General features: G+C 37.3%; 1 protein-coding gene across 1 annotated transcript; it reads right to left on the bottom strand.

Moving 5' to 3' along the window:
• Nucleotides 1-5,023: 5,023 nt before the first annotated feature.
• LOC311041519 (uncharacterized protein) lies at nucleotides 5,024-11,744 on the bottom strand. Its single transcript, XM_084051923.1, has 6 exons — nucleotides 11,699-11,744; nucleotides 7,860-8,034; nucleotides 7,592-7,693; nucleotides 6,577-6,633; nucleotides 5,477-5,677; nucleotides 5,024-5,350 (listed from the first exon to the last, which is right to left on the bottom strand). The coding sequence occupies exons 2-6, from the start codon at nucleotides 8,025-8,027 to the stop codon at nucleotides 5,264-5,266; spliced, it is 615 nt and encodes a 204-aa protein (XP_083908049.1). The 5' UTR covers nucleotides 8,028-8,034; nucleotides 11,699-11,744; the 3' UTR covers nucleotides 5,024-5,263.
• Between the last annotated feature and the right edge of the window lie 1,985 nt (nucleotides 11,745-13,729).

Here is a 13,729-nt window from a genome sequence, read left to right on the forward strand (position 1 = left end):
ACTACATGTTTTACTAAGAATAAAGGGTTTAAGTGGCTTATCTTTATCCATGTTTCTGCTACCATCTCCAAGGTGTCCTTATCCTAAATAATATCATATAACCCTTAAGTCTTAGTCATTTTCAGCCAATTAAACTTGCAGGTAGAAGGTTTTCCACTGTGCTTTCAGTTTATCTTTGTTTATCCTCCATCTTCATAGGCCCTCTGAAGCCACCCTCTGCTTCTTGCAGGTGGAGCCATGTGGGCTGACCATATAAAACTAGTGAATAGGCAAAGAGATGCTTTTAATCAGACCAGAATTACTCTTCCATGAATATGATTTGGCCACACAGTCCTGCATTGAGCCCGGCCCATCAGGTGACCTTAGGAACGCAGAAAAACATCACGAGGCAACGAAAAGTTTCAGCCGCCATGCAGGGATACATTGTACTCCAACTCGCCACCTCTCCGTAACCCTTAATTCGGTCTCAATGGAAATAACATTCATTTTGTCCCTGAAAAAAGTGGGCACAAATCTTTATCAGGTGGTGGGCTCCAGCAATTTGCTGGCTGCATCACAAGGGCCTGACGCTCACCGCTGGGAGGAGCTGAGCATAGGAAGGGTTTCTGAGATGTATCATGTGCTCTGGACACTGGATTTATTACAAATTAGATGGTAGGAATAGAATATATTTGGTTCTGAACAGGAGGAACCTGACGGCGTTCATTGATGCTTGAAGGAATTGAGGCAAAGCATCACTGGAGATGCCTCAAAGAAAACTCGATAAAGTTAATTAGTTGCCAAGCTCCTCCTCTGGCCTCCAAACATCAAAACATGTTCAGGGACAACCATTAAGTCATTTAGCTCACAGTAGATTCTTCCCATGCCATTTGATGTTTGGAAGTTCTGCCAGGGTTGCTGGATGCTGGTAGGCTGGTGATGATGAAGATAGATTGGCCGAAAGATGAGACATTCAATAACTTTTTTGCATTTTAAAGCATTATGTATTTGCTTGTACTTAAAAGACAAACAAATAATGATAGGGTTTTTGTTTGTTTGTTTGTTTGTTTGTTTGTTTTTTACTTTTTGGGATATCCCAGGGGACCTACAGGAAAAAGCAATCTGTTTCAAGAACATAACACTGTTTTGTCTGTATGGATTATACAACAGACATCATCTCTTCCATTTCCCCAAACCAACCAAAACCTTTCAAAACCACGTACTGCCACTTAATACTGACTAGAAGAAAATCTTCAGAGAAGGAAAATGTTATGACTTTGGCCTTTTTGTTTTTTGTAAACAGAGAAATGGAATTTGTGAGGCCTTGAAAATGGTAAGCTCTTTGGACTTTTAATCTGCTCTCAGATAACGTCTGCACCACTCATATTGGTCACATTGGTCTCTCTTTGCATACCAGTTTTTGTGCAAGACCCGACAAGCATATTTGGCACTACCATCAGACTACACGCAACGGAATTCTATTCAATGGAATTTTCTAGTTTCTGTCACCATGAGCTGTTGTCACTCATACATTTCAGACTTTCTACCTTTCAAATACTGAGTTAACGGTGTCCTCATTCTTGCTCCACTGTGCTGTAGTAACAAAAACTGTTTCCAGGACATGGAAAACTATATTCAGGTAACTATCTCCACTTCTCCACTCAGTTATGATTAACAAGCTGAAGCTATTGATTTGTAAATGTCCTGTGGGTAACAGCAGTACGTGGTGTCAGGACACCTTAAATAACCAGTTCTCTCTGAAGAGATCACTAACACAGACACACAACAGAATTTTAAACATTCTGCACACCCTCTCTGGCAGTACATGATTAACTACTGTAGGTAACATATGGCAGTGGGACAATTGTAAATTAAAGGTTAGAGAAGCAGGTACCAGACTATACATTTGCTGCTGTGAATCTGCAGGAAAGGACTGGAGAAATCATCATGAGAAACATTTGACAATCTGTTAAATACTCTGGCTATACTGGACACAGCCTTGAGTTCACTGGTGTGAATTTGTAGGAATTCAAAGCTTGTGTAAAAAAAGAAGAAAAGAGCATGCAAGCTTGGGCAACCCTCTCTAGATAAATAAATGTCGTAAGAGATACAGGTTTCCCATTCAGGACTGATACTACATGGAAAACACAGACATACCTGTGGTTAAGCCTTGCCTTTGAGCCGCTCTACCTGCTTTTGTTACTTCATTGTGCTACAGAAATTCTGACTGCATGAACAAGTCTAAGTGAAGCACCTGTTGCAGACACTGGATTAATGTTACAATAGTAGAGCTTTGTTTTTAATATGCACAATGTTTGGCAGGTGCATGCCTGTTTATTGCATATTAACTGAACAATCACACTGGAGTTTCCAAGACAAATATCTCACATAAACAAAAGCACCCACATACAATACAGGCTATGTTTGTCTAAAATTATAACTACATTAATATTAATAATAGGCACCAAGACATTGGTATGAGTCACTTGTTGCCTAGCCTGGGTATACCCAGGCTTTTTTTAAATCTTGTTGCCGAACAGGAAGCTGTTGGGTCTGTTGAGAGAGATAACTTGACATAAGGCCCCATGTGTCATATATTTTTGCTCTTTTTCAGCATGTTAAGTGGTATTTCAATCATATACTGTATTCCTGTCTATAGGCTACAGTGCTGTTACCAAAACAAATATTTCATATTTTGAAAGGTTAATATTGTGCAATACAGAATGTATTTACATATACTGTATAATCCCCAAAATTTAACTTCTCAATGTTTTTCCGTCCGTCTGTTCAAGCAAGATATCTCAAAAGCTACTGGCTGGATTGCCATGGAATTTCCTGTGCACCTTCATGCACTTAAGAGGATTTGGTCAGCCTTACACAGTATCTATTGCCAACCTTAAGGTTTCAAACAACTCTGGTCTGGTTCGGTTTGAGCAACACAACCTGTAGTAGGCAGTAGTGGGGCTTTGGGCCCAAATGTATTGTGCAGGAAGTAGTATTTCTTTCCACATACTGTGGATATCATTGACTTTTTAGAACTAAAATGTTATACACCAAGTTAAAAAAAACTGGGATTGGACTGAAAATCGGCCCAAAATTTGGAGATGACTGATGTCATAGTACTGATATCATGGATGACTGACATCATAGAATGGCCACATTTGCCGTCTGAGATCCATGGAAGCCATGCTGTCTTGTTCTTTTGTCAGTATGATATTTAGAGTAGATCTGGCCAACTGTGTTCTGATGTATGTAATTCTGCTCTTGTTTGTATGATGAGAAAATAAATTCCGTGAATAATTATTAAAAAAAAGTCTAAAGAATGTCTTCATTGCTTACGGTAGTGTTAACTTTCAAGATCAAGGGATGTCTGGAGGGCTCAGCCAGTAAGAATGTCAACCATAATGCAATAACTGCAACCTCCCTGGGATTCCTGGCCATCGACCTGCATTGCATTTAATTGCTGTTGCTTTTTTGTCTCTTTCCACTGACCACTGTCCTGTCCAAATAAATCAATTGCATTAACATAATCTTAGAAACACACTTGAGTTCAAGGACACATTCAAAGAATGTGTATGCTTGCAGTCAGTCTAATAATCCTAGCAAAAGTGATAGTGATCTATCTACAAAAGCTTGTACAAGTAAATAAATAATTTAGACTTAATTAGATCCTACAGTGTAGGTAAAACACAAGGGCCTGAATAGTTTTGATTGTACATTTTTGAATGCATGAATGACACCTAGTGGCAAGCTTTAGAAAGAAGTACAAGTTTTTTTGAATTATTATTTTGTTATACTTTTAAATCACTGGATGGCTCACTGCAGGCTACATGCTGATAATATCAGTCTATATACAGTATATATGTGGCCACACGAGAGCTAGGGAATTTTCCACATGAGCAATGACACATGATCATGATCACCTATGAACTATTGTGGGATTCTGACTGTGAATACATGTTAACCACTTAAGCCATACTGTGCTGTACAACAAAAATAGCTGATTGACAAGCTCACAACATCGTCGTGATGTGATGTGTGAGCTTGTAGATATATGCTATTCAAAAGAAATTGCATTATTTTAATGTTTTGCCTATAATGACATAGGGATCCAAAATAGGGATACCAGGGGTGGTTAGCTATGCTCTCTTTTTAAAATCTTTTTAAAGCATTTAAATTCATTTCAGCCTTGAAGGGGATAGGAAAGAATAGCTTTTTTGAGGCTGCAAAAGTGGGGGTAACCCAGTGTTGAATTGAGGTTTTCATATTTCCTGGACTCAATGTATGAATACTCTATATAGCCAAATATCCTCTTCTTCATTTTATGACCGTATTCTATGAAGCACTTACATCTAATTTAATGCAAGAATGAGCGCTAAAAAGCAACAACTTTTTAATAACAAATGTCAGATCTTTCATGTGCTTGCGTAAGTGTAAATATAAGGTTACATTTTTACACTGAGTTATATCAACACCCAGGATTTTATGGTGTATTGTCAATAGATCAACAAACAGCAACCTTTCAAAATTCTACAAAAACATACAAAATGTAATATTTAAGTTATATATTGTTAAAGGAGTTCACCCAAAAAAATACTTATTTTCTATCAATTGCACACCCCATGAAGCCTTGAATTCATGGATTTGTTTTGTTTTTTGTCGCATTCCTAAGCCAATCATTTGATGACTGGGTGTATTTCCGGTAGGAGACACAAATAATCTACTTTGTGTCTCCTACCGGATACATTAGCCGGTAGGAGACAGGAATCAAATTATTATCTTAGGAATGCGACAAAAACTTTTTAAAAAATCATGAATTCAAGGCTTCATGTGGTGTGCAATTGATAGAAAATAAGTATTTTTTGGGGTGAACTACTCCTTTAATGTGATGTCATAGTAGTTGTCAGTCCCTCTGGGGCAGTTAGCGATGAATTTACTTTGACATCAAACAGTGAAGCTGGTTAAAGGGTCCTCGTGGCTGGTTCACTGCTATTGTAGTATTGAAAAACTATGTTGTAAATCATGGCAACAAAACAGAATTAAAGTATATCTTTATTCTCTTTTTTTTAAGATAAATGATAAAATACAGAGATTAAAATAAACGGGCAGGTGAGACAAATGAATAAATAACATAGTTATTTGGATACTAATTAACAGCAAAACAGAAGAAAAAGGATGACCACAAGGGAACTAAAAAGCCCTGATGCATTTTTTGCTGAAAGCTGCTTTAGTGGAAACACAATTCCATTGCTTGTGTTTGTATGTGTTCAAGGAACGCAAAATATCACTGTAGGCTTGTTGGAAGTGGAATTTGACATAGGTCTTTCTCAACAGAGCCTCCAGGGAATTCCTTCAATAATGACTTTTCCTCCTGGATGGATAGAAAACAGTAGCACAGTGCAAATTATTAATCAATGAACTCCTACCTAATACCAACAAGACATTATTATATGATATCAATATAGTAAATTAATATTATAACTGTCTATAGTCACACCTCTTTTTCCTCGTTTCTCTGGTGGCTCATAGTCATAGCCTCCATGGCAATGGCAGCAGCAGAAGTGTTGACTAAAATCTGGAGCACAGCGAGGAAAATCATGACAATAGCCAGGACGCCTTCTAGGTTGGTGATGTACAGCCCTATGCCAGTGAGGGCTACAGCGGCAGCCACTAGGTTCATGACTGCACTAAGGGTACTCTGAAGACAGACACAGTCCAATCATTTATGTCATAGGAGCAATCTTTTTTTATTTCAGTAAAAGTATCAATACCACATAGAATTGGAAAATAAAAATCTTTTGAAAATAGCAGATCTACAAGCTCACACGTTGCACTGCAACACGTTGTGAGCTTGTAGATCTGCTATTTTCAAAAGATTTGTATATAGTATAGTATAGGGCTGAATTGCTTAATGCATGTTTTGTAATTGTAAAACTACACGGCAACAAGTAACTAAAATGTTCTAATGATTGTAGTGGAGTAATAAGTACAATATTTGCCTCTGAGATGTAGTGGAGTAGAGGTACACAAATAATAAAAAATGGAAATACCCCAGTAAAGTAAAAGTACCTCAAAATTGTACTTAAGTACAGTAAGTAAATATACTTAGTTACTTTCCAACACTGGACTCAATCTCAATTTGGAATGTGTAATAGAAAATACTAATTCTGTATAACCATATATATAAACCACATGTTATCTACAACATCCAGCTTGGTTGTGTAGCTGAACCCTTGTAACCCTTGTATATGTGTGCCAGAATGATAACCATTCTTTTTAGCCAATGACCGAAGAATATGCCTATTTATTGTAAGCTACACCTGTACTATATGTGTATAACGGACCATAATGACGTTTAGCAATTACAACAGGATTTTATAATCTGTGTATTGTACACTGTGACCTGTTCTCTTGAGAGCTCAGAATAACTTTGTATCATTCCATTTTGTATAATTTGTTACTGTTTAATTTAATGTGAGGGGGGGTAATCTGGGTTACTAACACTGCTAAAAGCATATTATTTGCTCTGTACAACCTACAACTGTATGTACCAAAATCCAGCATAAGTGAAACTCAGAGAGCTGGATTTATACTCACCAAACATCGATGAGGGCATTCTCCTGCAAGGACACTCAACATGCCAGATGTAATGAACTGAATTTTAACAAAATAACAGGTGTTGGATATTGCAAAGTCTGTGTACCATGATCTCTCTTTAAAAGAATAACATACGAACATATACATATAAATTGTCTGTCACATTGAAAGTTGTATTTATTTGTTTAGTTTTCCTTTTGAATATTCTGTTTTGTTTGTTAAAATATGCAATTACTGGGGAGTCTGATCTTGCTGCCAGTATTCTGTTTTGTTTTTGTTTTCACACAATAGCCATTGAGATGCTGAATTTGCACACACAACCTCACTAATGCTCTCATAAGATAGCACAATTGACATCTACTTTGTCTGTGTCTCAGAGAAGGACTGTCGACAGTTCAGAAACCAGCCTGCGAGTGACATAATCTGTAAGCAGGTTTAGACATTTTAGATAAGTTTTTTTTTTATGAATGCAAGAACAATAAGCAGTTTTACTTATATTTCAGCATTCTAACTTACCAGTAAGAGAAATACTTTAGTTTCTATTAGTTTGGAATCCCCACCGATTATGTCATTGGTAGGCAGGTTTCTGAACTGTCCATGTATTGTTTCTTTTATTGACCTCTGGTCCTGACTTGTGAGCCAAGTTGTAATGAGTGAACCAATCTTACCTAGACTACTATTATGATTTTCAGTAATTGTTTTTAAATACTGAAAGGGCCTACAGTATACCAATGTGTCCATTAATTTAGTTATTACTATTAGGAGTATGGTATTATTATCCTTGTGTAACCTAAACTACCACAGGTTTGTTAAACTCAAGTTGCTGACTGCACTGATATGACGTAGAGATACAATTACTGGTAACAATTATTATGCAATGATTGCCACAACTTAATAATACACAAAGCAGAATTATAAGTGATAGCACCCTTGTACTAATACAAATACTAATACTTTTATTTGGGATGGCTCTTACTGTAGCTAATATTTTATCTGATATATTTGGATATCTCACCACAAAGCCAAGGCCACTTATTTCGGACGTTGAATTGTTCTGATTGTGTTGCAGTAACGCCATGCATAAAATGCCCAGTATGCCCTGCAACATCTGCATACCCTACAGAGAGAAACAGAACTAGTAATTAACATCTCAAAAGCTTTTTCAAAATAAGGGTCAAATAAGAAATGATAATGAATAACATGATTAACACAACCTTATGATGACAAATACAGACAAAGTCTAATTTCTGCAACAGTGTTCATGAATGAAATGTTTCACTTACTCCTAAAAGTCTCTGATATGGTTGTCTCAGATCCTGTTCAGGGCATTTCATTGGGTTTTTCAGCACGTTCCATAGTATTTTAAAAAATCGAGGCCAATAATTGCTTGTCGTTTCAGAGGTCTCCTGCACTATGACAACCCCTTCATCCTTGGTTATGGTCAGTGACATGCTGGTACTGCATAATAGTAATTTATACAAAAGAGAGAGAGAGAGCAGGGGGGGGGGGGGGGAGAAGTGACAGGAGACATGAACTATGGAAAGTTATTTTCAAGCAGCAGCATGGGTTTTCCTAACAAACATCTTTCATTACATCAAAGACACAGGGATTATTGTGACACATTCAAGACACTGTCTGGCCCACGCTCTCCTGCAGCTATAATCTGCACATCAGTGTTTCCCTACCTACACTGTAAACCCGAATAAGTAAGCAATACTCAAAACTTTTCAGGAAATCATTTACCTGAAAAGTTATACGTTTTCAAACTAAAAAGTTTGTATTGTATTAAAGTTAAATATTCAGAACTTGAACTTTTTTAGTTAATTGTACTTCTATATATAGATTACCAAACTCAAAAGTCAGATGTATTCAGAACTGAAACTTTTTAGTTACTTGTACTTCTATAAATCGATTACCATGATTTTTTTTTTTATCATCGTTTACTCAAATAATTGTAGGGGGGGGGCACGGTGACCACCCCCACTGTTTCCTCGTTACGCCGCTGGTACCCTTCCAGACAAGAGTCATATCCCAGCGGACACAGTCGTCTTCAAGGCAAGAGTCAAAGTCAGAATGAGCCATATCCTAATAGACGCCGGTAGGGATGGGCAACTATTAATTCGGTTTGCTTATAGATTCCAAGGACTTGGAATCAATAAGCAGAATCGAGTTATGTTAGAATCCTAACAACACACTTCCCTAAAGGCAATCCTTTCGGTCAGGGGAGGCATCTGTGCTTTCAGAGCTCGGTCTATCCGGGACGGACATATAGGTCCTTCAAGACATAGGAGCTCTGACTGGAAGGGCATAAATATTCTTTATGCTGCAAGGCTCTGTCTTCTGATATGACATTCTATAAAAAGTGCACATGTGAAGCTAGAATTATGGGTATTGAATTCATTGTTTGTGAAAGATAAAAGTTCATGCAATAATAATAATACTCGATATGTTTAAGTTAGAGGGACCTTTTAACATATTTCAAGTTTTCAATACATAAACCAAATATTTTTTGGGAGCATTGGGTGTTTTACAGTGTAAAGGGCACCAATGCAACTAGTCGCAACTCCTTGCAATTAAACAGTTTTAAGGCCAGTCCACACCAATGCAACTCTTTGCAACTGCCATTGGGGATAATGGTTGCAAGTTGTTGCAAGTAGCATGTTGCAAGGAGTTGCAAGGAGTTGTATTGGTGGACTGGCCTTAACAGTGACTGTGACATGGTTGATGAAACATTGCCTTGTTCTTTCCCTCTGTTAGGCTATTTTACCTGTTCAATTTGTCTCGCTTTACCAGACAATCGGTAAAGTAAACATTTAAATTCAATGTAGTCGGCCAAATGTAGGAGGAGAAAACCTCCACTGAGTACCATACACCCATTGCTTTGGAAATCAATCCTGATACCATCCCAATATGAAGGAACAAGAAATGGAACCACATGGAACCATTTGGTTGCATTTACATGTACTATACTCTCAAAGTAAAAATACCACTCAGGACTGTCAATGACCAAATTTGACCTGTATGGTAAAATACATGGGCTGTCCCTTCCCGGCTGAGCCCCTAATGTATTCAATCTTTGGTGATGCCCCTGAACAGGAGCCTACACTATATGAGATAAAAGAATGAATGAAGAATGAAGATGAAATCTTGAAGAACAACAACATTGTACTGTACCTAGACAACCTACCCTAATTAACTTCTTTATATAAATTATGAAACCTTTATTGATCCTTAATGATATAATAGTGTTTACTTAATGATATATATTATTGCTGACCTCAATACTTCTCTTGACACTAATAATTCACCCACAAAAGCTATATGGTTGGCAGAGGTGGACAGAGTACTCGACCCCAGTACTTGAGTAAGAGTACAAAGTACTCCTGGTTACATTTACTCCACTACAAGTAAAAGTAGCTCAGTCAAAATATTACTCTAGTAAGAGCATTGGTTCAAAACGAGTAATCTAAATGAATATCTTTATAGCCTAGTGGTGCAGCACAAAATAACCAAATAACCACAAAATATTCAATTTAAATATAATGTCCTTAACAAACCATATGTCTAAAACCTCAGCAATGCCAATGCAACAAATAACTCCTCATCTAAGCAGTAGCAGTGATGTTATGTTTTCAATGTAGTTAGTGGGTGTCAGGACCCAGGAGTGGTCATTTGAATGGGTCCCAGCGCAGGGCCATTTTGTGATTCTATGAGTCCTAATAAAATAAAAACGTTTCCCCATTCAAGGCGCATGCATTGTTTTCAAGGCAAAAAACAAAGCATGTCACTCTTCTTTGCCTTTCAATAATATTCAAGGCAAAAAAGTACCCTATGTCACTGCTATGTGCTAAATACTAGTGCTATAGCCTAAATTCCAGTGAGATTTATAGTTTTAAACTCTCTAAAGCAGGGGGTTTCAACTGATTGTGAACCAGGGACCACCATCCTGATTAAGAATCAACCTGGGGACCACTGTTGTGTTGGGTGAGATTAGAGCTAAGATTAGTGCTTTGCTAACACTTGCTACTGCATGCATTCCATGATACATCCCACTGTTTCTCAACCAGTGGTCCATGGACTTCACAGACACACGCAATTATATGGCCACATTTCCTAATAATGATAACTCCATCAGGCAATCCACCCCTAACCCTAACCGCACGCGGAAGCCACTAGTCGGAGTGGCGAGATGTCGGAATGCAGACATTACCCCAATCCGGTAAAATTCCCCTTCTTGAGATTCTAATTCCCTTTTCTGTGGAATTTCTTGACCTCCGACATCCCAGAAACTGACAACATGTACTCGACTGACAACATCGATTAAGAGTAATAAGTATCAAATAAATCTAATACTCAAGTAAAGTACAGATCCTCAGAATATGTATTTAAGTACAGTAGTCAAGTAAATGTACTCTGTTACTGTCCACCTCTGATGGTTGGTATATTCTTTTGAAGTGTCCTTATTTGTTTGTATGAATTGTAAAATGTCCTATAGAAACTAGTTGGTCCCCTGATGTTTAGCAATACAGTTGGCTCAGCATCATTCTAGTTGTGAAACCCAGCAAAATGTCAGGTGCGACTAGAAATGTTGCTATCTGGAAATCCTCATATTGTGGTACTATCTGGAGTGTTATTAACTGAAAGGTGTTGACAATGTATTGTGAATATCACTACACTATACTTAAAGTTAAAAAGGTTACTGTACTTGGAATGTAAAGTTAAAGGAGTTGTATGGCAGAAAATATGAATATAAAGAGAACATTTTAAAAAACATTTGTTTTCTTGTGCAAATTATGTAAAATAACAAATTATATATAATCTACCCCTCCTTCCTTACAAGTCGGAATTCAACCCTTGGCTAAATTGTCTCCCCCTAAACATTGCCTAACCTGAACTCTGAGTTTAGCTAAGATTTACAAAACTCTATTCATCTGTTTTTATGACACCTTGAGAACTGCATGATCATAGATATTAAGATGCCTCATAAACTGTAGCATGAAGACGGTCTGACTGCATCAGTCATCAATTATTTAAAAAAATAAAAATCTAAATAAGTTCTTTAATTGCACTGTTTTGATCGCAAATCTGCAAATTCTGAAAACGCATGAATAAATGTGCCCACCTGGTTTCAGCTCAAGTTGTTGAAGCCCAAATGTCAACTGAGATACTTCCTTATAAGTGACACATGTGTCAGTTCCTGTAACTGTTTGTGTTTTTATGAGATGTGGGCGTGTTGTATCCTGGCCTCCATGACAACCATCTGCAGTAAATCCAGTGTTAATTTGATTTTGTGTACAAATGGAGTCTATTTGTGGAGTAATTAAACGCTGAGGATTTTACTGTGTATAATGTATCAGGGGTTAAGCAGAAATGCATCACCGCAACTTGATGTTTACAGCAGTGGTTCTCAAAGTGGGACCCCCAGGGTTTCCAGGGGGTCCCCAGCTAAATTTGTTAATATACCATCATAAACAGTTTAACCAATTTAGCTGTATCTTATACTTCAGCTATTCAGAAATAGCCGATCTACAAGCTCACAATGTGACACGTTGTGAGCTTGTAGATGAGCTATTTTTGATATTTTTTGAAAAAGCTTGAAAAAAATGGACACATTTTGAATAATTTAGAAATGCTTTAACACAAATCTTCTCTTCTGGGGGTCTGCGGCCAAATACATAAATGTGGGGGTCCTTGACATGAAAAGGTTTGATAAGGATAAGGATAATTCCTTTTAACAGGTCGTTCATGAAAGTCCTTGCGGTCTTGTTTCCAATGAGAACCTGTGAGCAATTAGGGGTTAAGAGTCTTGCTCAGGGACAAATTTCATTTCATCGACACATATGCTGGGATGGCCTGGAATCGAACCTGGGGCAACCAGGGCCTCTGGCTCCCTAGGTGGGCTCACTAACCACTCAGCTATGGCCGCCCCATAGAAGCACTAGCTTAGAGAAACAGTAAATCAATTAGTGATCCAAAATTCATGCCCACATTATGAATATCTCACTTTATTGAAATATTATTTTCTTGAAAACACCCAGTGGAAAACATTATTACAAAAAACATGAATAATATTCATGCAGTGTGATTACTCTGCACAGGCCAAGGCAGTCTATTTGCACAACACATCACATACACAAAGGAAATTCTAACAGCTTTACATGAGGCATAAAAAGGCATTTAAAGAGAAATTAAGAACAGAAAGAATAATACAGAGAAATGAAAAAGAGGCATAAAAATAAAGGTCAAAGTGTAGTTAAGGTTTTGAAAATTTCACACCCTCTATCAGCAATAAACTCAATTATTCAGGGGTGTCATGGGGCATTTGTATTTAACTTATAAATAATGTAATTAAAATGCATAATCACATCAAGCCTTCTGGTGTTTTCTAATTCTTCAAAGACAGGGAATTAAGGTGGATAATAACTTTCAGACTTTTTTTCTTGCCAATTATCTCTAGTTTTGCCACATAGTGCCTCCATGGTTACAGACAGACAGACAGACAGACAGACAGACAGACAGACAGACAGACAGACAGACAGACAGACATAGATATATATATAGATAGATAGATAGATAGATAGATAGATAAAGTTAGATAATTGCAAAAAAATACACTTGAACTATACTGTACGTATAGAAGGCGACAGTAGCCTACTATAAAACACTTATGGGACAGCCAGGCACAATTTGTATCTTTGGATATTTCATAATCATCAATAGACTTTCGGTTCCAGAGGGCATGTGACCTGAGACAAGTCATATCATTAGTCTGTCTGTTCATACCTCTTCCCAATCTGTCTCCTGTCCAATCAAAGCCTTGATCCCCAAGGCAGAAATGCTAATGTTGACAGACAGCTGAATCACTGCTAAGACAATCAACAAGATGTCCAGGGTCATCAACAACCTCTGATGGCAGAGACACACAAAAAGTGTTATTTAAAAAAGAAATGCCACAGTATGTATCCATTTGGACACAACAAAAAGTCAGCTGAAGTCATGTTTATCAAATATACAGTGAATAAATATATATATATAAAGTGAACCGGTCTGTAACAGGGTATAAAGAGCAGGCCTACCTATTGAGTGAGGAATTTAAGTTATTTTTTATCCTTTACAAATTACGATAAGATCAGATTTGTCTTTGAATTTGAAC

The sequence above is a fragment of the Gymnoscopelus microlampas genome, assembly GCF_963454915.1.
Source record: "Gymnoscopelus microlampas genome assembly, chromosome: 3".
Lineage (NCBI taxonomy): Eukaryota > Metazoa > Chordata > Actinopteri > Myctophiformes > Myctophidae > Gymnoscopelus > Gymnoscopelus microlampas.

Bases quoted from the DNA above. Each gene is read 5' to 3' on its own strand.
- LOC311041519 (XM_084051923.1), bottom strand. From the start codon at position 8,027: ATGTCACTGACCATAACCAAGGATGAAGGGGTTGTCATAGTGCAGGAG. The intron at 6,634-7,591 runs GTGAGATATCCA...GTTAAAATTCAG, and splicing joins TAAGTGGCCTTGGCTTTGTG to TTCATTACATCTGGCATGTT. The intron at 5,351-5,476 runs GTGTGACTATAG...CTATCCATCCAG, and splicing joins AGAGAAACGAGGAAAAAGAG to GAGGAAAAGTCATTATTGAA.